The 21,630-nt window shown below is 46.6% G+C and overlaps 3 protein-coding genes and 1 long non-coding RNA gene across 7 annotated transcripts; 2 read left to right on the top strand and 2 right to left on the bottom strand.

Moving 5' to 3' along the window:
* The first annotated feature begins 281 nt into the window (after positions 1-281).
* LOC100281737 (peptide chain release factor 2) lies at positions 282-3,758 on the top strand. The gene is made up of 7 exons (NM_001154657.2): positions 282-837; positions 1,163-1,375; positions 1,492-1,593; positions 1,757-1,894; positions 1,997-2,301; positions 2,417-2,570; positions 3,250-3,758. Exons 1-7 carry the CDS (start codon positions 481-483, stop codon positions 3,382-3,384), a joined length of 1,404 nt encoding a protein of 467 aa, NP_001148129.2. The 5' UTR covers positions 282-480; the 3' UTR covers positions 3,385-3,758.
* A 1,314-nt stretch (positions 3,759-5,072) lies between these two features.
* Positions 5,073-8,733, top strand: LOC103627839 (glutamate receptor 2.8). Its single transcript, XM_008648155.2, has 3 exons — positions 5,073-5,735; positions 5,875-7,515; positions 7,586-8,733. Exons 1-3 carry the CDS (start codon positions 5,363-5,365, stop codon positions 8,680-8,682), a joined length of 3,111 nt encoding a protein of 1,036 aa, XP_008646377.1. The 5' UTR covers positions 5,073-5,362; the 3' UTR covers positions 8,683-8,733.
* Positions 8,734-10,017: 1,284 nt separating this feature from the next.
* On the bottom strand, positions 10,018-14,340 carry LOC100383634 (putative RING zinc finger domain superfamily protein). Of its 3 annotated transcripts, none has more exons than NM_001414629.1 (6): positions 13,859-14,340; positions 13,512-13,662; positions 11,167-11,969; positions 10,903-11,028; positions 10,534-10,819; positions 10,018-10,456 (listed from the first exon to the last, which is right to left on the bottom strand). In NM_001414629.1, exons 3-6 carry the CDS (start codon positions 11,742-11,744, stop codon positions 10,241-10,243), a joined length of 1,206 nt encoding a protein of 401 aa, NP_001401558.1. In that variant the 5' UTR covers positions 11,745-11,969; positions 13,512-13,662; positions 13,859-14,340; the 3' UTR covers positions 10,018-10,240. The 3 variants fall into 3 exon arrangements, with proteins under 3 accessions (NP_001401558.1, XP_035814647.1, NP_001169753.1); XM_035958754.1 differs by having other exon boundaries at positions 13,117-13,662; positions 13,859-14,267; NM_001176282.2 differs by lacking the exon at positions 13,512-13,662.
* Positions 14,341-17,960: 3,620 nt separating this feature from the next.
* LOC103627836 (uncharacterized) lies at positions 17,961-19,985 on the bottom strand. Of its 2 annotated transcripts, XR_002262095.3 has the most exons (5): positions 19,413-19,985; positions 19,076-19,243; positions 18,831-18,918; positions 18,382-18,451; positions 17,961-18,257 (listed from the first exon to the last, which is right to left on the bottom strand). It is a non-coding gene; the product is annotated as an uncharacterized lncRNA (long non-coding RNA). The 2 variants fall into 2 exon arrangements; XR_002262094.3 differs by lacking the exons at positions 19,076-19,243; positions 19,413-19,985 and having other exon boundaries at positions 18,831-19,042.
* Positions 19,986-21,630: the final 1,645 nt, after the last annotated feature.

Here is a 21,630-nt window from a genome sequence, read left to right as displayed (position 1 = left end):
GGTGACCCCGGGTCGAAACGCCGACATTTAGCGACTAAACTGTAGTCACTAAAATTTAACCTAGTGACTAAGGGAACCAAAAAGTACCTAAGACCTATTTAAAATTGAATAAAAAGTGATTTAATATCCTCTCATCATTGTTTAGCTGCGGTAAAATGATTGACGTGGTCAAACAGGTTAATTTTAGGAATAAAATCATTCTGGTGTAGTAATGTTATCTTCAGAAATAGTTTAAAACACAAAAATAGAAGAGAAAAAAAAAACTCGAGCGGGGCTCCAGCGGGCAGCGGCGCATCCAAATTCCTCCTCTCGCAGATAACTGTGGCAGTCAGTCAAGCAGCAGGTCCCGAGCGGTGGCGGCGGCGACCACGTGCGCGGCGGCGATGGTGAGGACTGAGGAGCTATCCCGTATAGAGGGGCTGTGCCTGTGCGCGAAGTGAGCCACATAGCGGCGGCGAGCACGTTCGAAGCCCACGAAAAATGGCCTCCCGCCTCTTAACCAGATCAGCGGCGTCGCGCCTCGTTTCCCACCTCCACCGCAAGACGCCAGGCATTACTCCCTGCCTCCTCACCCGTGGCCCTGCCTTGGCGTCCCTCTTGGGGCCCACTGATGGCCTCCCCCACGCCGCTGACTCCACTCTGCTCCGCGTTCCGATGCGGTGGCTCTCCTCTCCGTCCTCGGAGGCGGTGGCGGAGGCTCCGATGACCGCGGACGGCCTGACTGTAGACTCAATCGCCGACAAGGGGTGGACGATTCTTCCCGAAGCCGAGAGCGACTGGCGCAGCCATGCCGCGGCCGTCGCACAGTCAGTCAAGGTCATCAAAAAGCGCCTCAAGGTACAATATTCACATGACACCCGAAATTCAGTGTTTTTCCGTTGGCCAAATTGACTTCTATGGTTGCGCAAGGATGTGTATCTTACTCGTAGGTTCTTGATTCATTCAGGCATTTGAGCGAACATCTTATGTCCGTAGTGTGTTTATGCTCGCTAACTGAACGTTTTTATCCCGTCTGAATTTGGCATTTTTTTATTTGTATGTGCAGTTAAGTTCTTGATTCGTCTAGGCATTTGAGCGAACATCTTATGTGTGGGGTGTGTTTATGCTCGCTAACTGGGCTAAATTATCCGGCCCGAATTGGGCATTGTTTTGATTTGTTCAGTGGGGATGGATACTTGAGAGAACGAAGCAATTGGCTGTGGTGTTGGAGAAGCCAGACCTCTGGGAAGACCCAGTTTTTGCTGGGAGGGTTAGCCGTGAGCAGGGTGAGCTCATGGGCAAGATTAAGTCAGTGAACCAATTTGAGCAGGAATTGATTGAACACATTGAGATGCTACGGCTTGCACGTGAAGAAAACGATAATGAACTTGAGATGGTGAGTACAATGCTCATTACATGATATGAAGTTTGAAATTACAGCACGAATCTATTTTCCATCCTTTGTGCTGATCATCTACCTGTTTCAACTGTTATTTTAACTGTTTTGTGCAGGAAAGCATGAAGGCTTTAGCTGATATGAGAAGAAGTGCAAAGGAGAAAGAACTTAATGCGTTACTTTCTGGAGACAATGACTCTTGTTCTTGCTTCATTGAGGTTTATTTTGTGTCTCCCTTAATAATTTCATTATGTTTGTAAGAATTTTTCAGCTAACCGCTCCATCTAGAGCCCTTATACTTAAAGTAATGCCTGTCTTATGCTCTTTTCTAATGAGGTTTTCAATGGGTGATTTCTTATCATCTTATGACGATGGTTTCAGGTTCAGGCAGGGGCTGGCGGCACTGAGAGCATGGACTGGGCTGCAATGGTCATGAACATGTATAGGTCATGGGCCCAGCGACGAGGATATAAAATCACTGTGGTAGAAGAGATGTCTGGTGAAGTAGCAGGAATCAAGGTTGTTTTCTCTCACTAGTATGTGTTGCTGAACATACATGTTTTTTTAGTAGTGTTTGGATTAGAAAAAAAGGAACTGATCTTAAACAACTATTTCTCCCAGAGGGCCACTATCAAAGTTGATGGTGAATATGCATTTGGATATGCCAAAGCTGAAGTAGGAGTTCATAGATTAGTGCGAATTTCTCCATTTGACAGTGGAAAGCGGCGGCACACTTCCTTTGCGGCTGTTGCTGTAATACCTATTCTTGGGGATACCACTAGCCGGTACCAGATCAAAGATTCTGATCTTAGGATAGAACGTTTCCGATCTGGTGGCCCTGGTGGTCAGCATGCCAACACTACAGAGAGTGCCATTCGAATTGTGCACATTCCGACTGGTATAAGTGCAACATCTCAAAATGAAAGGTAAATTTGATGCCTTCTTCTTTGCATTTCACTACCTGTTATGCTATTTCTATCGTTGAATGTTTTATAAACATAAATGTTGAAGTGATGTACTCCTCCTGATTGAGAAATGCAGATCACAGCACATGAACAAGGCATCAGCAATGGCAGTGCTCCAATCTCGTCTTGATCAGCTTGAGATTGCCCGCCAGGCACAGATGAATGCAGAGCACACACAATCACTCAACGAAATCAGCTGGGGCAACCAAATAAGATCTTATGTTCTCCATGTAAGCTTTCCATTTTGAATACCAAATTAAACTATCAACTCTAGTTATGATAAAATGTGACCTCGTGAAAGGGGCTCTAGTTGAATTGGTTAGGTGGTCTGAGTAGCACTCCTCAGGTCCTGGGTTCGACTCCCCGTGGGAGAGAATTTCAGGTTGTGGTTAAAAAAATCCACTCGTCTGTCCCACGCCAAAGCACAGGTCTAAGGCTTAGCCCCGGTCGCGGTCGTTCTCACATGGGCTTCGATGCCGCTGTGTATGAGTGGGACAGGGGTTCGGGGGGTTTTCTCGACCTGTGTGAGAATGTTTCCTTCTTAATACAATACTCGGGGGCTGTCTTACCCCCCGTAGGTCGAGTTTTTATAAATTGTGACCTCTCAGTAGCATTATCTGTGTTCCCTTTAAGCTACTAGTCTATATAGTTAGTCATTCTGTTTCTGTTTTGTTTCCATACTCATCTCAGGATTTTTAAAAATTAAGAAGCTGCAAACTAGTGATTACTTTCTGGAAAATTTTGTGACATGATCTTTCTAACTAATGATGTTTTGAAAAAAGAGAATATAAATTTTTCTATTATTTTTTTGTCATAATCTTTCTATTGTGTTATAGTATAGAGTAAAGATGGATATCTTAAGTGCAAACATCATATCAGTAAATAATTGTTCTTTTTGTGTTTTGTCAGCCATACCGTATGGTCAAAGATCTCCGGACGAACTATGAAGTATCTGACCCGGATTCAGTTCTAGAAGGAGATCTAGACGATTTCATCTTGAACTATTTGTCTTCGTCACTGGATGAAGCTGATGTAAGTACCTGAACAAAGAACCATGCTCGCCATTTTTCATGAGCTACCTGCCAAATCACTTGGCTTTGAAACAAACCAACTGAGACACTGCTGAAGCGCTAGCAGCTGGAGGTGCTGCTCCAGTCTTTTCTTTGGTAGCCAATACAAGTCGAGGTCAAATGATGAGAATTTAAGGTACGGGATAGTAGTAGGTTGCAAGTGCAAAAACCAGAGTTAGTTGCACAGGATAGAGTTTATAGTGTAACAGACCTGGCAATATTGTGAAAAATATTTGCCTGATATTGGAGACGGGGTTACTTTTTCTGTACTGCATTTGCCGTTTGTGATCGACGTATAAACAGTCATCCCTAATTATCTAGTCAATCTAGCTCCTCTTTTTTACTGTAGTGACAGTGTTGCACCCAGGAAAGCTGAGGTGGTCTACAATAATTGACCATTTTCTCCAATTCGTTATTACATTATTGTTTGCCTGTTTTACCTTTTCCCTAAATTTGTGCTGGGAGATAAATAAGAATTACCACTATCGATGTAATGCCAAACTGTCTAATACTACCAGATTGTATTTTGGGCGGCAGACAATTTTACTGAAAGTTTTAGTTAGTTGGCGTGGTTAGTGGCACAGGTGGACCCCATGTTTCATCGAGACATCGATGACGGTAGCAGATTGTAAAAATTTGCAATGTTAAATAAGAATTTGGCCCTTGTTTATGCAGTTTGTGAAATCTGATGGCGACCGTTTTTCTTATTTTCTCATTCAGCAACCCACACCCATCCATCCGCATGCACGCACACCACTAAACCTATAGGGGATAAATCTGTTTAGCTAAGGAATACTCAATGTTTCGGACTTCAATATTCACAAATGAATAAGTATGACTGTTAAAAAAAAGGTCACTCATAGCACTAAGACCACACGACACCATATGTAGTAATACAAGAAGTTCAACACACTACTCAAGGAAAAGATTCAAGTTTCTGTCTTGTTCATACTTCATCTCAACTTGACGAAGAATCCATCACCTTTTGTTTCAAGCATGCCACATAAAACCTTTAGGACCACAGCAGGGTGATCCCTTGTCTTGTCACCATTCAGGCTTGTTTGCATAAGCATGTATGTATCCACTTCAATCCATGTGTGTTGGAATGATTTGGTGTAGATTTTAAACTAATTCTATACCAAATCACTCCAACCTATGTAGATTGAGATGAATATGTACAAGAAAATGTTCAACATCGGGATCCTCATAGGTGACAGGAACGTGGGTGTGAAATCCAATGGTCTAGAAAATGTTGCAGCCGTGAAAAGGAAAGAATGTGACCTCAGGGCTCAGGCCCTCAGGGGACATAGACAGGTTCAAATATCGCATGGTCAAATTTGAGAATATATGTAGGCCCACGGACTCTGGAGGTTTGGGAATTTTTAACGAAGCGAGTCTGATCGTTTGGTTTTAATCCGTATCGTCTTCTACAATTTTTATAGTGTTTGTCTCTACAAATTACAGTTACAGCAGTCCAAACAACTGTTTTTAATCGAAAGCGAACAACCCTGCTAAAATGGATTTGGAGACTGTAGTGGAGATGAGAAGAATGGAAAAAAAATATATATGCATGAGTACCTCACCAACTGTAACAACATGGGGCCCACCATTCGAGCCTGTTCACTTAGCTTTAATACAGTGTTTTTGTCTCTATAGATTACAGCTGCAGCACTCTAAACAGACAAGCGAACATAGTTGTCCCGTGTCAGATGTGTACTGCTGCAGATGAATGACAATCCAGATAGATACAGCAACAGCTTCGTCTATATCGGATGGAAGATGGTGGTGGGTTAGCCAGTGTTTGCCTTGCTACCTCGTCGCATTCGTCTGAGAGAACTAGGGCGCTGTAAATTGAAGTAAAATAAACCTTACTCAGCAAGCCACTGGCCACTTCCAAATAGTCGTTCAACCAAGGAGCATTCGAATCGAAAAAACAAGGATGAGACGGCGCGATGCATTGCCACGGGACACGCAACCTCGCCGCTGACTCGCCCAGTATAAGAAGGAATCCAGTGTTCCAGTCCCAAGGACACAAGCAGCATCAACCGATCGTCCAGGAAATGCAGATGCGTTTCGCCGCCACCTCCGCTTCCTTCGTCCTACTCTGCCTTCTGGCTGCTCTGCTCGGCCACTGGCCCGCCGCCGCTGCTGAGACCGTTAATGTCGGCGTCATACTCGACCTGGCCTCTGCCCCCGGGAGGAGGTGGCGGACCAGCATTAGCATGGCGGTGGAGGACTACTACGCCACGCACACCAACTCCACCACCAGGGTCGACCTGCATTTCCGGGACTCGTCCGGCGACGCCGTCGCCGCCGCTTCCGCCGGTGAGCTCGCTCGCCGTCACGGCATTCTTTCTGTGCCGGCTGTCAGAACACTCTATAACTCTTAGATGACCATTCATGACTGACCGGTACAGAGATACATGCACTCTACGTACGCTTACGTTGTCGCCTTGCGTCGCAGCGGTGGACCTGATCAGGAACGCCAAGGCGCAGGCCATCATCGACGGGTCGCGGACGGCCGCCGCCGCCGAGTTCGTGGCGCGCATCGGCGACCGCGCCCACGTGCCCGTCCTCGCCTTCTCCGCGGCGCCCGCGACGTGGACCGCGCGCTTCTCCGTGGCCACCGCGCCGGGCGACTCCTCGCAGGCCGCGCCCATCGCGGGCGTCCTGGAGAACTTCCACTGGCGCTCGGCGGTCCTGCTGCACGAGGACTCGCGCTCCGGCGCCGGCATCGTCCCGGCGCTCTCCGACGCGCTCCGGGGCGCCGGCGCCACCGTGGCGCACCGCGCGGCGGTGCCGGCCGACGCGTCCGACGACCGCCTCGACGCGGTGCTGTACCGCGCCTCGGCGATGACGGCGCGCGTGTTCGTCGTGCACATGCCCTTCCCGCTGGCGCTGCGGCTGTTCCACAGGGCCAAGGGCGCCGGCATGATGTCCGACGGGTACGTCTGGATCGCCACGTCCGCCGTGGGCGACACCGGCGACGGCGACGGCGACGCGCTGGGCAGCGACGACGCCGACGCGATGCAGGGCGTCGTCAGCGTCCGCCAGTACGCGCCGCCCACCAGCGAGGTCAGCGACTTCGCCAGGCGGTTCAAGGCGAGGTTTCAGCTGGAGAACAATGGCTCTCAGGACACCACGGAGCCGACCACGTCGACGCTCCAGGCGTACGACACGGCGTTCGCGGCCGCCGCGGCCGTTGAGGCGGCCGGGATCTCTGGCTCGGCCTTCGAGCCACCGACAGGAGGAGGGACGGAGCTGGACCAGCTCGGCGTGTCTGCCACCGGCGAGAAGTTGCTCAAGGCTGTGCTCGACACGACATTCGAGGGGCTGGCAGGGAAGTTCAGGCTGCTGGACGGGCAACCGCAGACGCCGGCGTACGAGATCGTGAACTTCGCCGCTGACGGGCTCACGACGGTGGGGTTCTGGACCACGAAGAGTGGGGTCTCGCAGGAGTTCGACGCCGGCAGCGGTGAAGGTTTGAAGAAAGTAAGTTTCCCCGGCGCGGGAGAATCTGACACGCGAATTCCGGACGGGTGGGCTTTCTCGCCGGTGGAACGGTCGCTTGTCATCGCCGTGCCGGTGAAGCACGGGTTCCAGCAGTTCGTGCAGGTGTACAACGACACGACGAGCGACAGGACGATGGTCTCCGGCTACTGCATCGACGTGTTCGAGGCGGCCATCAAGGCACTGCCCTACCCGGTGTACTACCAGTACGCGCCGTACTACGGCATCGGGAACGCGAGTTCGTCTTCTTACGACCAGATGGTAGAGCTGATTCCCGAGGAGAAAGCCGATGCGGTCGTCGGCGACGTGTCGATCACGGTGGTCAGAATGGGGGATGCGGACTTCACCATGCCGTACACCGAGTCGGGATGGTCGATGGTCGTGGCGGTGCAGGCGCAGACGGCCACGGGCATGTTCTTCTTCCTCAAGCCGCTCACGCCCGCGCTCTGGCTCGTCAGCCTCGCCGCCTTCATCTTCACCGGCTTCGTCATCTGGGTGATCGAGCACCGGATCAACCCGGAGTTCCGAGGCACGCCACTGCAGCAGTTCGGCATCATCTTCCACTACGCCTTCTCCACCCTTGTCTTCGCGCACAGTAAGTTAAGATAGCTCTCTGCTTCTTCGCGCACAGTAACTGATCAGCCTCTCATGGTGATGGTGTGCAGGGGAGAATGTGGTGAGCAACCTGTCCAAGTTCCTGATGGTCATATGGGTGTTCGCCGTCCTGATCCTGACGTCGAGCTACACGGCCAGCTTGACATCGATGCTGACGGTCCAGAAGCTCCGGCCGGCAGTGACGGACGTGAATGATCTCATCGACAACGGTGACTACGTCGGGTACCAGGAGGGTTCCTTCGTCCACGGCGAGCTTCTGCAGATGAAATTCGACCCGAGCAGGCTGAGGAGCTACAGCACGCCGGCCGAGTACGCGGACGCGCTGTCCAAGGGATCGGCCGGCGGCGGGGTCGCTGCGGTGTTCGACGAGGTCCCGTACCTCAAGGTCTTTCTGTCGCAGTACTGCGACGGCTACACCATGTCCGGCCCCGTCTACAAGGGCACGGGCCTCGGGTTCGCGTTTGCGAGAGGCTCTCCCATGGCGACGGAGGTGTCGCGCGCCATCGTGGGGCTGACGGAAGGCGACGACATGGACCTCATCGAGAGGAAGTGGTTCGGCGTGCCCGGGTCATGCGTCGACGGCGTCGACGCGGACAACGCCAGCCTCACCCTGTGGAACTTCAGTGGGCTGTTCCTCATCACCGCCGTGGCGGCCACGCTCGTGCTCCTCGCCTACCTCGTCACGTTCATCTACCGGGAACGGCACGAGGTCCGGGCGGCGGCGGAGCCCGGGTCCGGGAGCGTGTCGCTCAAGCGGTTCCGCGCGTGGCTGCAGCACTACGACCGCAAGGACATGTCTGCGCCCCACTTCAGGCAGCAGCAGGGATGGAGCGACTCGCCGTCGACGAACGGCGGCAGCAGCCATGGGAGGAAGAGGGAGGGGGCGGAGCAGGAGGATGCCACAGCCACGCGCGATTTCGGTGGGCCCCGGGCGTCGCCTCTGAGCGACCACTCCCGCATGGACTCGGTTTCGCGCTCGCCGCTGGAGCGGAAGGGGTCCAACGAGTTCAGGACCCCGTTCGAGCAGCGGATGGGGGAGGCGGCAGCCGCGTCCGGGGAGAGACGCTCGTCCACACCAGAGCGCAAGCAGTCGCTGAAGTTTGCACAGGACACCGAGGAAAGAAAGAAGCTGCCGTTATCCCCGTGAACGTGAATGTAATTTGACAATTTGTACTACCTGCGCCGGTACAGGCAAAACACGTACGATGCAAAATAATGCAATTTGTACTACCTGTAAACGTATTTGTGTATGTACACGAATTTATTTATTTTTCGAAATTTTATGTATAAGAATTTCCAGGGTCACTCTTTTTTTTTTAAACTTCATTGTAGTACAAGCACAGTAGAGAGATCACGGGCAGGCGAAACGTTCTTCAGCACACGAAGAAAGCAGACAATGAATTGCATTACTTTGCCCTAGGCGCGCAGCATCACTCAACATTAAACAAGCAGACATGAATTGCATTGATTTTAGGCTTGCGTCTTTGCTCAGACATTAAACAAAACTAATTATGTGTTCATGCCTTGCTACAGTCTACAGTTTCTATATATTATATTGACATACACGCTATATTTATATTTAAGTACATAGTAAAAGCTATAAATTCAAAAAACAATAATTTAGAAAGTAAGACATTAGCTATGAAAACAACTTTGCACAAGTGAAAACAGAAAATCAGCTATTGTAACTCCATATAGAGCCTACCAATAGAAAATAAACATATCCATGGTGTTATTCGTTATTGTTCATAAAGCTCTCAGCTTCTCGGCCTCATATCAAGCAGAAGTGCAGAACAGGCTCTTAGCCGAAGGTTTTCATAAACTGATATCGGTAACTTCAATTTGTAGCATGAAAATACACCCTCCATTCCAAGTCCCAAACTATAAGACAATTTCATCTAAATACATTATAACTATATATGATATATCTAGATGTAATATATATCTAAGTGCATAGCAAAAACAATATATATATAGAAAAAACCAACCGTCCTATAGTATAGTTTAGAATGGAGGGAGTATTTCAAAAGTTGCATGCACGAAAATGTTTCACTACAACCACTTGATTAGACTATCTCCAACATCTTCTATATCATACCTCTTATCTCACCTTTTATTTCAAATCTTTTTTATCTCACTTTTTATTTCAAACTTTCCCAACATCTTCTATATCATATCTCTTATCTCACCTTTTATTTCAAACTTTCTTATCTCACTTTTTAATTCAAACTTTACTACGGCCATATGCACACTATGCTGATAACTGCCTTATACTATCTCTTAAGTCTCCCTATCTCATCATCTGTCTAACTCTGTATTTCAAACTTCACTTTGTAAACAGTATAGTCTACAGTGCAAAACGTTACTTACTTTGCACGTCCACCTACACACCGTTGCTAGAGATAGCCTTAAAAGAAACTCGCCTGCCTATTTCGCTCTAGAAACTCGAAAGAAGTCATGCAATGTCATAAAGAGCAGAACATAAGGTGCAACCCACGCTATGGGGGAAAACCTGGGTAGTATTGGCTTGCCATAGTTGGGTGACAGCGAGAATAGCTGTAACTTCTCCAAGATAGCAGTGTTAAATACAAAAAAAAACCTACGCGTCTCTACAATCCATACATCAATCTCCAACTTTATACATGAAGATTGAGAGCCACAAATCAGATGTATCCTTATGTGATAAGCTGCGGGAACAGACCAACCTAATGCATTTCGATCTCCTGCACAGGAACGGTGTTCTGGTCTGATTGGCGGGCATCAGAAGTACCAGACGAGCTCACTATCTCAGATTTGCACAGAGGGCAAAGTGCATTTATCTTGAGCCATTTATCAACACAGTCCTTGTGGAAACAGTGTGCACATGGAAGTTCACGGAGCTCATCATTGTGCGCATATTTTGCAAGACAGATGCAGCAAACCTGCAATACCAAAAGAGTAATAAGAAAACAAATAAGTGATGGTGACAAAAAGAACTAAAAATTCAAGATAGACGTACTGCGTCTTCAGCAGAGAGTGATCGCTCCTTGTCAGTTCCTGCAGCCAATATCCCTCCTTCCTGACCTTCAGTTTCACTGCCTGAACCATGGCGACGTTTCTTGATTTTGAATTTATATGTAGGCAAAGCATTGATAGATTCTGAGGAAGCACCCCTTGTATTGTTTGTATCTTCTCTAAAACCCATAATAGATATAATGCAGGGAAGGCAACAGCATATCATTGCACATAGGATGAATGGCATGGCATACCCAATGCAACTAAAAGTGAGGAACACAATGCACAACCTGGTGGGAAGTAGAAAGTCAGCTGCAGGATAAAGAAGCTGACATAGTGACATCTCATCAATTGAAGAGCAGTTCACATTTACCTGTACAAGTTCGGTGCATCAGCAGCAGAAGAACGGCCACCAAATATCCACACGTTTCCAACAACAAACCAGACGGCAAAGAAACAATCCAGGGCCATCTTGAAGTGGTCAAACAGCGCATTGATCCTGCAGATAGCACAGGGCATTCATCTTTAATGCATAGCCATTTTGCAGCACCATAAATAAACAAAACAAGTGACAGTCAAACATATTCATTGTAAATACCGATCCATTTTTTTAAGGAAAAAAAGAAGGCATGAGTACCTAGGATTAGCAAGCACAGCATTTCGGGCAGCATTTCTGCGGCGTTCTGATGCACTTGCAGCATGAGTCGCTTCATTTGAGTTGTTATGAGCGGACCCTTGAGGTGTATGTGATGACTCATGCTCACCATTTACAATATTACGGTGTATATAGCGCCAATAGAGATGGGGTAACGTTGCAAAACAACCAACAGTGTAACCTATGACCCACTCAAGTAATGGAGCTTGTGGGTGTTCCTTTCTTGACACACAAAGAACAACAATGGCAGCAACAATCTGGCTAAAGTTAACAATAACTTCAATTGAAATCCACAGTCCAGAATTCAATGGGCTTCTGTGCCGACGAACATAGTTGTCATTTCTCCTAGTGCCTGAAGTATGCCCTGTAATAGGTACAGCACCTATTGCTGATGGTGCCTGCAAGGCAGGTACTAGAGCTCTTGTTGAAGGCCTGTCCACAGGATTCGATTCTTCATGGTTCTCTCTACCAGCACTACGAGAAACCGAAGCAGGAGGACCAATTTCCCTTGGAATATCAATTATGTGTTCAGGACCACTTACACCTGTTGCTTGCTCCATCCTCGGTGTCTGTACCAGTACGACCTTCAGCTAAGTAACGTGAGAGGCTGAGTTCGTCAGCATTCAGGAGTAGACAAGAAAAGAAACAAGTTTCACATTTAGGGGCTCTGCAGTCTTCCTCAAAAGGCAAGAAATATTTCTCTGTACTCAACAGCAGAAGCTTCCAGATTTCAATATGAATCTTCAGGTACAGATCTGCAACTCCAAGATAATTGCTCTAATGCTCTGTGAGGCCACAAGGGAAGAAGAAACATTAGTCAGCTGCCATATGGACCAATAAAGAAACGAACACATTTTATTATGCATACTGAACCAATCCAGCAATATCATTCAAAACTATATGCATTACGAATATTTTCACTTGAAAATAAATACCCAATCAATTAGGTTGAAGACAAAATAGTTACCAAACATAATATTACCAAAAGATTATAAAAAATGTGGGCTAAATATATTGCAATAATAAGTACACTGCCTTTGTTTTGACTTTTGAGTTAGGCTAAAATGGTTATATGTCCAGTTTGAGACCAGTAATGATAAATTTAAAAAGCAGCAACTGAAAACTACAAATTGGGCATGGTAGCATGCCTTCGATCTATGAAATGGTATTTTTCATTACAGCAACAACCAGATGCATAGCCAGGCAAACACAAGTTCACAACCACAAAGAAATACGAGTTTTCATTTGGGCAGTGAAGAGTTGAATACTTGAATGAAAAATCGATGCACAAAACACTAGTGGTCCGTTTGGATGTCAGCATTCAAGGCCATGGAATTGAAATGTGTCTAATACCAAAACTAGGTGGGAATTGAAATGAGGCTTAAATCCAATGCTAGTGTTTGGGTGGCATGAGACATGGTTTCCAACAAATACGAAGGGTATCGACTCGGAATCGTCGCAAGGCTGTGCTCGTTGGGCTGAATACCACACGAAAACGGAGGAAGTTTCTGAACAACAAATTCCATGACCAGCCAAACGCTGGATTTGGGTCTGCCATTTCCAATTACAATTTTCGGCCCTCAATACTGACTTCGAAACGGAGTGTAGAAAGAAAAGACTAAACAAAGCTGGGGAAATACTGGAAAGCATATAGAGGTGTGCTTTTTTATTGGTGCCCACACCAGTGAAGGGCACATAAAATAATCTCATAAATAGTGAAACAGGCAAATTCGTGGGGGTAGGGCAGATTGGTCCGATTCACCATAATACAGCATGACTTTAAAGGGTGCCACGTCTGAAATGTAGCCATTGAGCAGATCCCATGATTTTTTTTCCTGAAACGAGCTGTTGCCCGTTTCCATTAACAAGCAACAAAAATACAGCAGCAAAAAAGATGTTCAAGAAGCAAAAGATCCAGACAGTCCACCCTACTTGTCCATTTTTGTGTTATCTTCCTGCTCAGCCAAACTGATTCAGCCGCCCTAGTAGATCGAAGGGGTCTGACGAAGGGGTCAGACAGACACCAACAACTGACAGTCCAACCAACAAGTCTTACAGAACGAAGAAACCCAACCCATGAGTTGAATTCGGAATTTCCATGCAAAAACTAAACGGTGGCCCAGTTAGAGGCTCAGGCCCTCTTACCCCCATCAATTCATGAACAATGTCTTCTAATTTATTGTGGCTAGTCAGCATAAGATAACCCTTCTCATTCCATCCAAGGTCGAAATAAAACCTTCCTCCCTCATCCGCTGCCCATAACACCGATGGTTTAATCCAGATCACTCACACCACCCACATCCTCAAATCTGGAGGTCAACACTTACCCCCAATCTAAATGACTGCCATATTGGCAGTCGAGAATTGAACCACACTAACTGAAGCGTGAAGCTTCTAACCAACTGTATCACGATTCACAACTCTGAATAGTCCAATTTTCTATCTCCGGAGGCATCCGCTAGAACGCGCGACATAAACCTGAACATAAAAAATGGGCCCACGACATACATATGGATTAGGACTATGCGTAAAAACTCAAGACATAAACAACATCCGAGCAATTCGCTAACATCGCGGGATCAAGGGAGCACGCGAACGAATCCGATGTTGCTATCGAGCGGCCAGATCTGGGAAGGTGAGGACCTAAGAGGCCGGAGGTTGATGGGAGCTGAACCTGTGGGGAAATTCGTCGGTGGACGCGATGGCAGCAGTGGCCCTCCCGTAGCAGGACGAAGCAAGCGGGGGACGGCAAGCAGTCACAACGGATGGAGAGACGACGATCGCGTGCACGGAACCTGTGCCTATCAGACGAGACGGGGCGGTAGACGAGGCCAAGCCAAACCCTAGCCCGGCAAGCTAGCACCAGATGCGCCCCCACACACGGAGGACGGCCGTGCCGATGGACACTGCGCGCGGGCCGCGGGCCGTGGCGTGCAAAGGAGATGCGATCGGGGCCGGAGCGGGCAGCCGCGAGGAAGGAGTCGCCTCCCTCGCCTGTGGTGGGGTAAGCTGAGAGCGGAGGAAGAAGAGGTGTTGGGTTGGTGTGGCCGTGTGGCGACCAGGACGGCAGCAAGGGTTGTGCCGTCTCTCGTCTCTGGGACGGGGAATCGGGTCTCGGGACGATGCCTTCGGATCTCCGCAAAGCGGTAACCCGTCAGAGATGGGCCTGCGAGCTAAAGGCCCTGTTTATTCCATCTTTTTTTCAGCTATTCATTTTTTTCAGCTAGCTTGTGACTACGAGAAAACTGTTGTGAACTACTAAACATCCGACCAGTATGTTTTTATAAAAATCGTTTTAATAAAAACGTTCAAAATAAATATAGATTTAGAATCGATCAAGTCGTCACTTTATATATTCTAAATTCTATAGACTCCTCCATCTTTCTCACCACGTAATTCACATGATACATAGATTCTCCTCATAACCAGATTCTTCCCGTAACTAATTTTCAGTAAAGCTCATCAGAAATATGCTAAAACAAACGGCCCTAAATTTTGTCGTGTGTGTGTCTGATCGACTAATAGTGTTTTTGGTATGAAGAATAAAGTAATACATTATATTCTCACTCCTCACTTTATTATTTCGATTGTAGAATGGAGTGAGTTCATCCATCACTATTTTCATTCTTGGTATGTTAATAATTAGTAATAATATGAGGAATGAGTTTATTCCACCAAGTTTGTCGAATAAATTCATGATGCACTGCCTCATCTAGAGTGAATTGATTCTTGAAACCAAACACCCTTTAAGTGTTTGGTTCCTCGATCGTAGGATGTAATCCCATCGAATACGAATAGATATCACTAGAAACATATTTGTTTTTATATTTTTATTCATATTTAAATTTGGATGTGGATAGCTACAGATACAGATATAAATATGGATTATTGGATTCAAATGCGGATAGTTGTGTATCGAATACGAAACTAGTGAGACACGGATATCATCGGTAACAATTTTGTTTGTCGAATAGCGTGACAGACATTATTCACACATATCATGTTTGTTGCAATATGTTAGCCACTCATTGAGTCTAAACATTTTTTATGATCACATATGTCATTGCTCCGTAAAATTTCATAAATTTATGAGGTTATTTGGCTATTATTGATTTCTTTCTATATAAAATCACTAAAATGCAATTAAATTCATAAAATATTCTACTGCTCTCAGTATTATTTTTTTGCGAACAAGAGAACCACCCGGGGACCGTGGGACGGGTCTAGACTGTCAGCATGGAGGGTAAAGCCGTGGTAGCATATTTAGGTTATTATTAGAGTAGTATAGATTTTAGTTTCAATATTTTTAAACATAAAAATGAAAAAAAGGCACCATCTCGTGCTCGTCTGCTGGACGCTCAAATCCTATCCGCAAAGGTGGCCAGGCCTGGGCTCTCGGCCTGGGAGAAAAAGTTGAGTGTACACGGGAACGTGATAGACGGGCCACGGCGTCACCAACGAATCCCGCGGCCCACCAGCGCTCCGGACACAGCTCTCACCGACTCCTTATGTTGATTTTCGAGTCTAATTCTAATCTACTAGACTACTTGGCAGACGACACGCCTCGAGGAAGACCGCAGACGCCTCAAGTCCAAGGTGACGCTGTACAGTACGGCTGTAGTGTCGAGCGTGCTGTTCTCGGCTCCTTTGATGTACGTAGTTCCGGGTCATAAAACTGCACACGTGGTTCCGGCGTCTGGTTTAAGCCTTGGCATCCGCAGCAAAAAATCCTCCCTGGATTGCTCTCGAGATGACGCCTCTCCTAACGCTTGGGCGGCCGAACTGGGCTGATGCAACATGGACCTGAAAGTAACAAAAGCGACGCTACACTGCCTGCCTGCCTGCCCCTTCCATCACCATCAGCAACCAAGCTGCGAGTGTGCGTGGTGACCACAGGACGTCACTGGGCACCCACCCAGCACAGCACGCCTCGTGCTCACTACTACAAGTTCCTTTTCCGTCCATCCGTTCCAGCTATAGCCTGACGAGCATGAGCGCCGCCGCCTCGCGAATCCGCGCGTGAAAAGGGCCATCGTCGGAACATACAGGTTCCCACGTGAGCATGTTTCTCGGCAGTCGGCACGCACCATTCCATTTCCACGTACGCGCGGCAGTGGCGCCACAGGCCGGTGTCGCCGTGGGCCTCGCTATCGCGTCGCGTCGCGCTTTGCATGCCCCGCCGGCCGCCCGAACGCCACGCCTGGCGACGCGGGCGGGCAGGCACCCGGCGCCATCGCATCGCTGCATTGAAGCCGGAAAAGGCGCATGGCTCCGTCCGTCAACGCAACGCAACGCGAGGGCGGGAGCGCGAGGTTGATGGGTAGGGTAGGCGGTCCGGTGTCGTCGTGTAGTACTAGACTACTAGCTTGGTGCTCCGGAGACCGCGACGGTTGCGTGCACCGCCTGGCAAGTGGCAACGGTCTCCATCTCTCTATTTCGAGTTCGCCGTAGACTGTAGAGTAAAAGTATGTGTTTTGCATTGATCTGAGAACAAAAATACATAAATAAGATAAACGGAGTGGTGCACTAAAAGTGTCTTATCATGAAATGACTGTGGAGTACGTACATATTTGACGAGAAGATGATTATCAATGCTGTGAGGTGTGTGCGCGTCGTCGAGGCCATGACGTACGAACGATGACAGCCGCCCGTGTTCTGGAATCGTGACCTTTTTTACTGTTCGTTTATTCCGAGCCGGTGAGGAAAGCGACCCTTTTCTTTTTTTTCTAACGACAACGGTGCATATAAAACTGCCGCTTATCAGCTGCCTATATATGCACAGTTTTCAGCTCTGGCGGGGACTTCATTAAAAGAAGGGGGCGGGGGGATTTCGTTGGAAACCCCCATTTTTCAGAAAGGATTTTTATTTTCTCAAGTGGAATTAATTATTTTTCTTTAAAAAACTAGAAATCCTTTTAGAAAAATAGAGTTCTTAAACTAAACGTAATACGAGGAAACTAACAAGCATGCGACAGAGTTCTTGACGTCGAATATATATATATATATATATATATATATATATATATATATATATATATATATATATATATATATATATATATATATATATATATATATATATATATATATATATATAGGGCGATGGTAATGGAAGCCCTGGGCTTCCATTAGTACCAGGAAGCCCTAGCCAGGTATAGCCACGTTCCGTACCAGCGTGCGTCCCATCGGGCACGGGTTCTGACTTGGACAGATTTTAGCGTAAAACGTGAACAAAAAGAGCGTAAATGATTACGAATTTTAGCGTAAATCGTAGATCTGTTTTAAAACGTCGAATGCGGCCCGAAAATTACGGCGCAAAAATCTCGCGCGTCCCATCGTGATCGGGTTCTGACTCGGACAAATTTTAGCGTAAAACATGAACCAAAATAGCGTAAATGAGTACGAAATTTAGCGTAAATCGTGTATCTGTTTCGTAACCGTAAATGGGTCCCGAAATTACGGCGTAATATTCACGTGCGTCCGATCGTGCGCGGGTTTTGGCTCAAATAGATTTTAGCGTAAAACGTGAGCTAAAACAGCGTAAATGAGTACATAATTTAGCGTAAATCGTATACCTGTTTCGTAACAACAAATAAGGCCTGAATTATGGCGTGAAAATCGCGTGCGGCCGATTGAGCGCGGGTTCTGGCTCGAATGGATTTCAGCGTAAATCGTGAACCAAAACAACGTAAATGAGTATAAATTTTAATGTAAATCGTCCATCTGTTTCATAATAACGAATGTAGACCGAATGTATCTCTCAGCGCATGAGGTTGTCATAAAACACATCAATAAATTTCGTAAATTGGTGTAAGATACAACAAGTGATCTGAGGTAATTGTAGCGTAAAATGCAAGCTAACCATCTACAGGAGAACTGTTTCAGATTTTGCAATAAGATATAAGAGATAATTATTCCTGTACTCAATTATGATAATGTCGTGTTTACATTTTAGCTGTTGGTACATACACACAAAACTCTGTTTCACCATAACACCACTGTTAGCAAAAAAAAATGAGTTCAAAAGGCTCTTCCAGCTTTCCTAATGTGGAGAAAACCACCGAGGTCCATATCTGCAAATGTAACATGAACTGTTAATATGATCTTTCCTTGTTAATATGTCTTTTCAAGTTTGTTATGACTAACATAACCTAAAGTCTAAACTGAATGCAAACTTGAGTTAGAAGATCAGATTACCTATAGCACAGATGTCATGTGATTCTGACTATTTTAGGACCAACAAACCATTTGGAAGCCAAACAAATCCCTGTTCAATTTGTCTCAAAGCAACATATAAGAAATTACATAATTAGCTTCTAAATATGTGCACTGCTCTTGGAATACATTCTAAGAGTTTTGAAAAGCCTTTTCTTGAGTGCATTTCTGAATTTGATGGTACAGAAGGTGTTAAATATATACAACAATCTGATATTCTAGACTACCTAAAGCATGTAGAATCAAGGTTGCAAGAACATGAAAGGTGTACGTGAAGGATCCTGACTTCCTGTGTGTGTTGAGTTGCTATACACTCTTGTTACTTATTTATGGCATGTTCATGGTGTGGTTTACCATGGTATATATAAGACAAATGAACCTAAAGGCTTAAGGCAGGTGAAAGTTGATGTGAGGACATACGATTGGGCTACCTCAAATGGAGCAGGATGGGAAAATAAACTTGATTCATTCTGGCAAGGCAGAACTCAAGGTGAAGATGCTTGCACATCAGCATCACCTCTAAAAAAGCAATAGTGGGGAAAAAACAAGTGTCACTAACCGCTGACTAATCATAGCAGCAATTCTTGAGATAGAAATAAGTGCATAGTGATGTACACTAGAAGACATAAAAAGACTTCCAGGTCCCATATAACTAGTTGCTTAAAATTCATTCTACCTGCCTGAGCCAAGATAAGCAGGAAGATGGATCTGCCGCTCCTCCAGAACTTCAGACTGAGAGTGCCAAGTAGCAGAGTGGCTAGCCCTGGTGTAATGCCCAAGACAAGACTTATGGTGCTTCTGGAGAAGATGTATCCTAGAATCCCCATAGAGAATAAAAGACCACCTGCAATACCAAATGAAGTACCATTATTTCACTTATCTGAATGTGGATACATGCACGACAAACAATTTTTAGCAAAAATTAGGAAGTGCCATGTCACTCAATATAGACTTGAAATGATAATGCATATATCTATTGAGCGAGATCTTGTCATCCTAGCCGGTACTTCCACCTGAGTAGAAGTCTGCACGCCAGCTGCTTCTCCCCTCCCTCTCTTCGGTCCAACAAGAGGAGGCAACACAGCAGCAGCCACAGCCAAGCTTGGTCTTCTTGTAACTCTAGACGTGGGGATCTGTCTCCAGAATATACTAAGACAGAGACATGGGTCAATGAATTAACGAAGTAGAAACAATGAGAATAAAATATGAGGTGCTGGCGCGCTGCTTTATGCATATTTAGTTAGAATTGTATGTGTTGCAGCATAGGCACACATATAAATCAGCGTAAAAACCCATTTTTTGACATAAAGAACCGAAGAGCGTAAAATACATGGTGATTGATCATAAATACACCTAAAAGTAGCATTAAGGTCGTGCATTAAAAATTAGCATAGATGCTAGTATGAATCAACAAAAGCAACCATAAATGTTTACAGGTGCGAAAGCCATAAATGGTAACTAGACTTGAGACATACGGGGAAAGCAAAGCCAAAAATCAGATGCAAAGAGCAATCTGAAAAGGCAGCCACAATTTTACAGGTGAGTGGGCGAGTAGGTGCTAGGGACAGGTGGGGTATGGATTTATCGGTTACAAGCTATCTATAGACATTTTTTAATTAAAATAAAGAAAGATCCACCTTTTCTTTTCTGATGAGCTTGCACCCTTCTACTGGACCACTGCTTTGGAAGAATTCCTGCAGTACTGCGTCCGTCACTTGAAGATGGATATTGCCAACATACCTATTGAGAATGTGATCGATGAGCACAAAAAGGATAAATGTAGAAAAGGTAGTCAACATTATTTTGCAGAATTACAGCATGCCATTTACGATTCCAATTTCACGCTGATGTACTTATCTGTTGAAGGATCCCATTCATAAACATCCATGCCATTTACAATTCCAATTTCTATAGGCTTTGCGCGAAGGACACCATTGAAAGGGAATTAGGCTTACACCTAGTTCCTAAATAATTTTGGTGGTTGAATTGCCCAACACAAATCTTTGGACTAACTAGTTTGCTCTAGTGTATAAGTTATACAGGTGCTAAAGGTTCACACTTAGCCAATAAAAAGACCAAGGGTTGGGCTCAACAAAAGAGCAAAGAGGTAACCGAAGGCACCTCTGGTCTGGCACACCGGACTGTCCGGTGTGCCACCGGACAGTGTCCGGTGCACCACCGGACATGTCCGGTGCACCAGAGGACTCCAACTCGAACTCGCCACCTTCGGGAATTTCCAGAGGCCACTCCGCTATAATTCACCGGACTGTCCGGTGTACACCGGACAGTGTCCGGTGCTCCAAGGGAGGTCGTCCTCAGGAACTCGCCAGCCTTGGGTTTTCACTCCAGCCGCTCCGCTATAATTCACCGGACTGTCCGGTGTGCACCGGACTGTCCGGTGCATCTGCGGGGCAACGGCTACTTCAGGCGCCAACGGCTACCTGCGGCGCATTTATTGCGCGCCAGCGCGCGCAGAGATCAGGCACGCCCATGCTGGCGCACCGGACACTCTACAGTACATGTCCGGTGCGCCACCGGACATCAAGGCGGGCCCAGAAGTCAAAACTCCAACGGTCGATTTCCAACGGCACTGGTGACGTGGCGGGGGCACCGGACTGTCCGGTGCGCCATCGAACAGACTGCCCAGCCAACGGTCAAGTTTGGTGGTTGGGGCTATAAATACCCCAACCACCCCACCATTCATTGCATCCAAGTTCTCTACTTCCCAACTACTACAAGAGCTCTAGCATTCAATTCTAGACACACCAAAGAGATCAAATCCTCTCCATATTCCACACAACGCCCTAGTGACTAGTGAGAGAGATTTGCTTGTGTTCTTTCGAGCTCTTGCGCTTGGATTGCTTCCTTCTTTCTTGATTCCTTTTTGTGATCAAACACTCACTTGTAATTGAGGCAAGAGGCACCAATTGTGTGGTGGCCCTTGCGGGAAGTTTGATTCCCAAGTGATTTGAGAAGAGAAGCTCACTCGGTCCAAGGGACCGATTGAGAGAGGGAAGGGTTGAAAGAGACCCGACCTTTGTGGCCTCCTCAACGGGGAGTAGGTTTGCAAAAACCGAACCTCGGTAAAACAAATCCGCGTGTCACACTCTTCATTTGCTTGCGATTTGTTTTGCTCCCTCTCTCGCGGACTCGTTTATATTTCTAACGCTAACCCGGCTTGTAGTTGTGTTTATATTTGAAAATTTCAGTTTCGCCCTATTCACCCCCCCC

The sequence above is a fragment of the Zea mays genome, chromosome 5, assembly GCF_902167145.1.
Source record: "Zea mays cultivar B73 chromosome 5, Zm-B73-REFERENCE-NAM-5.0, whole genome shotgun sequence".
Classification (NCBI taxonomy): domain Eukaryota; kingdom Viridiplantae; phylum Streptophyta; class Magnoliopsida; order Poales; family Poaceae; genus Zea; species Zea mays.
Note: the sequence above shows the minus strand (reverse complement) of the source record. Positions and strands in the feature narration are given on the sequence as shown.

Bases quoted from the DNA above. Each gene is read 5' to 3' on its own strand.
- LOC100281737 (NM_001154657.2), top strand. From the start codon at position 481: ATGGCCTCCCGCCTCTTAACCAGATCAGCGGCGTCGCGCCTCGTTTCC. The intron at 838-1,162 runs GTACAATATTCA...TGATTTGTTCAG, and splicing joins TCATCAAAAAGCGCCTCAAG to TGGGGATGGATACTTGAGAG. The intron at 1,594-1,756 runs GTTTATTTTGTG...CGATGGTTTCAG, and splicing joins CTTGTTCTTGCTTCATTGAG to GTTCAGGCAGGGGCTGGCGG.
- LOC103627839 (XM_008648155.2), top strand. From the start codon at position 5,363: ATGCATTGCCACGGGACACGCAACCTCGCCGCTGACTCGCCCAGTATA. The intron at 5,736-5,874 runs GTGAGCTCGCTC...CTTGCGTCGCAG, and splicing joins CGTCGCCGCCGCTTCCGCCG to CGGTGGACCTGATCAGGAAC. The intron at 7,516-7,585 runs GTAAGTTAAGAT...GATGGTGTGCAG, and splicing joins CACCCTTGTCTTCGCGCACA to GGGAGAATGTGGTGAGCAAC.
- LOC100383634 (NM_001414629.1), bottom strand. From the start codon at position 11,744: ATGGAGCAAGCAACAGGTGTAAGTGGTCCTGAACACATAATTGATATT. The intron at 11,029-11,166 runs GTACTCATGCCT...TGCTATCTGCAG, and splicing joins GCTGTGCTTGCTAATCCTAG to GATCAATGCGCTGTTTGACC. The intron at 10,820-10,902 runs GTAAATGTGAAC...ACTTCCCACCAG, and splicing joins GATGCACCGAACTTGTACAG to GTTGTGCATTGTGTTCCTCA.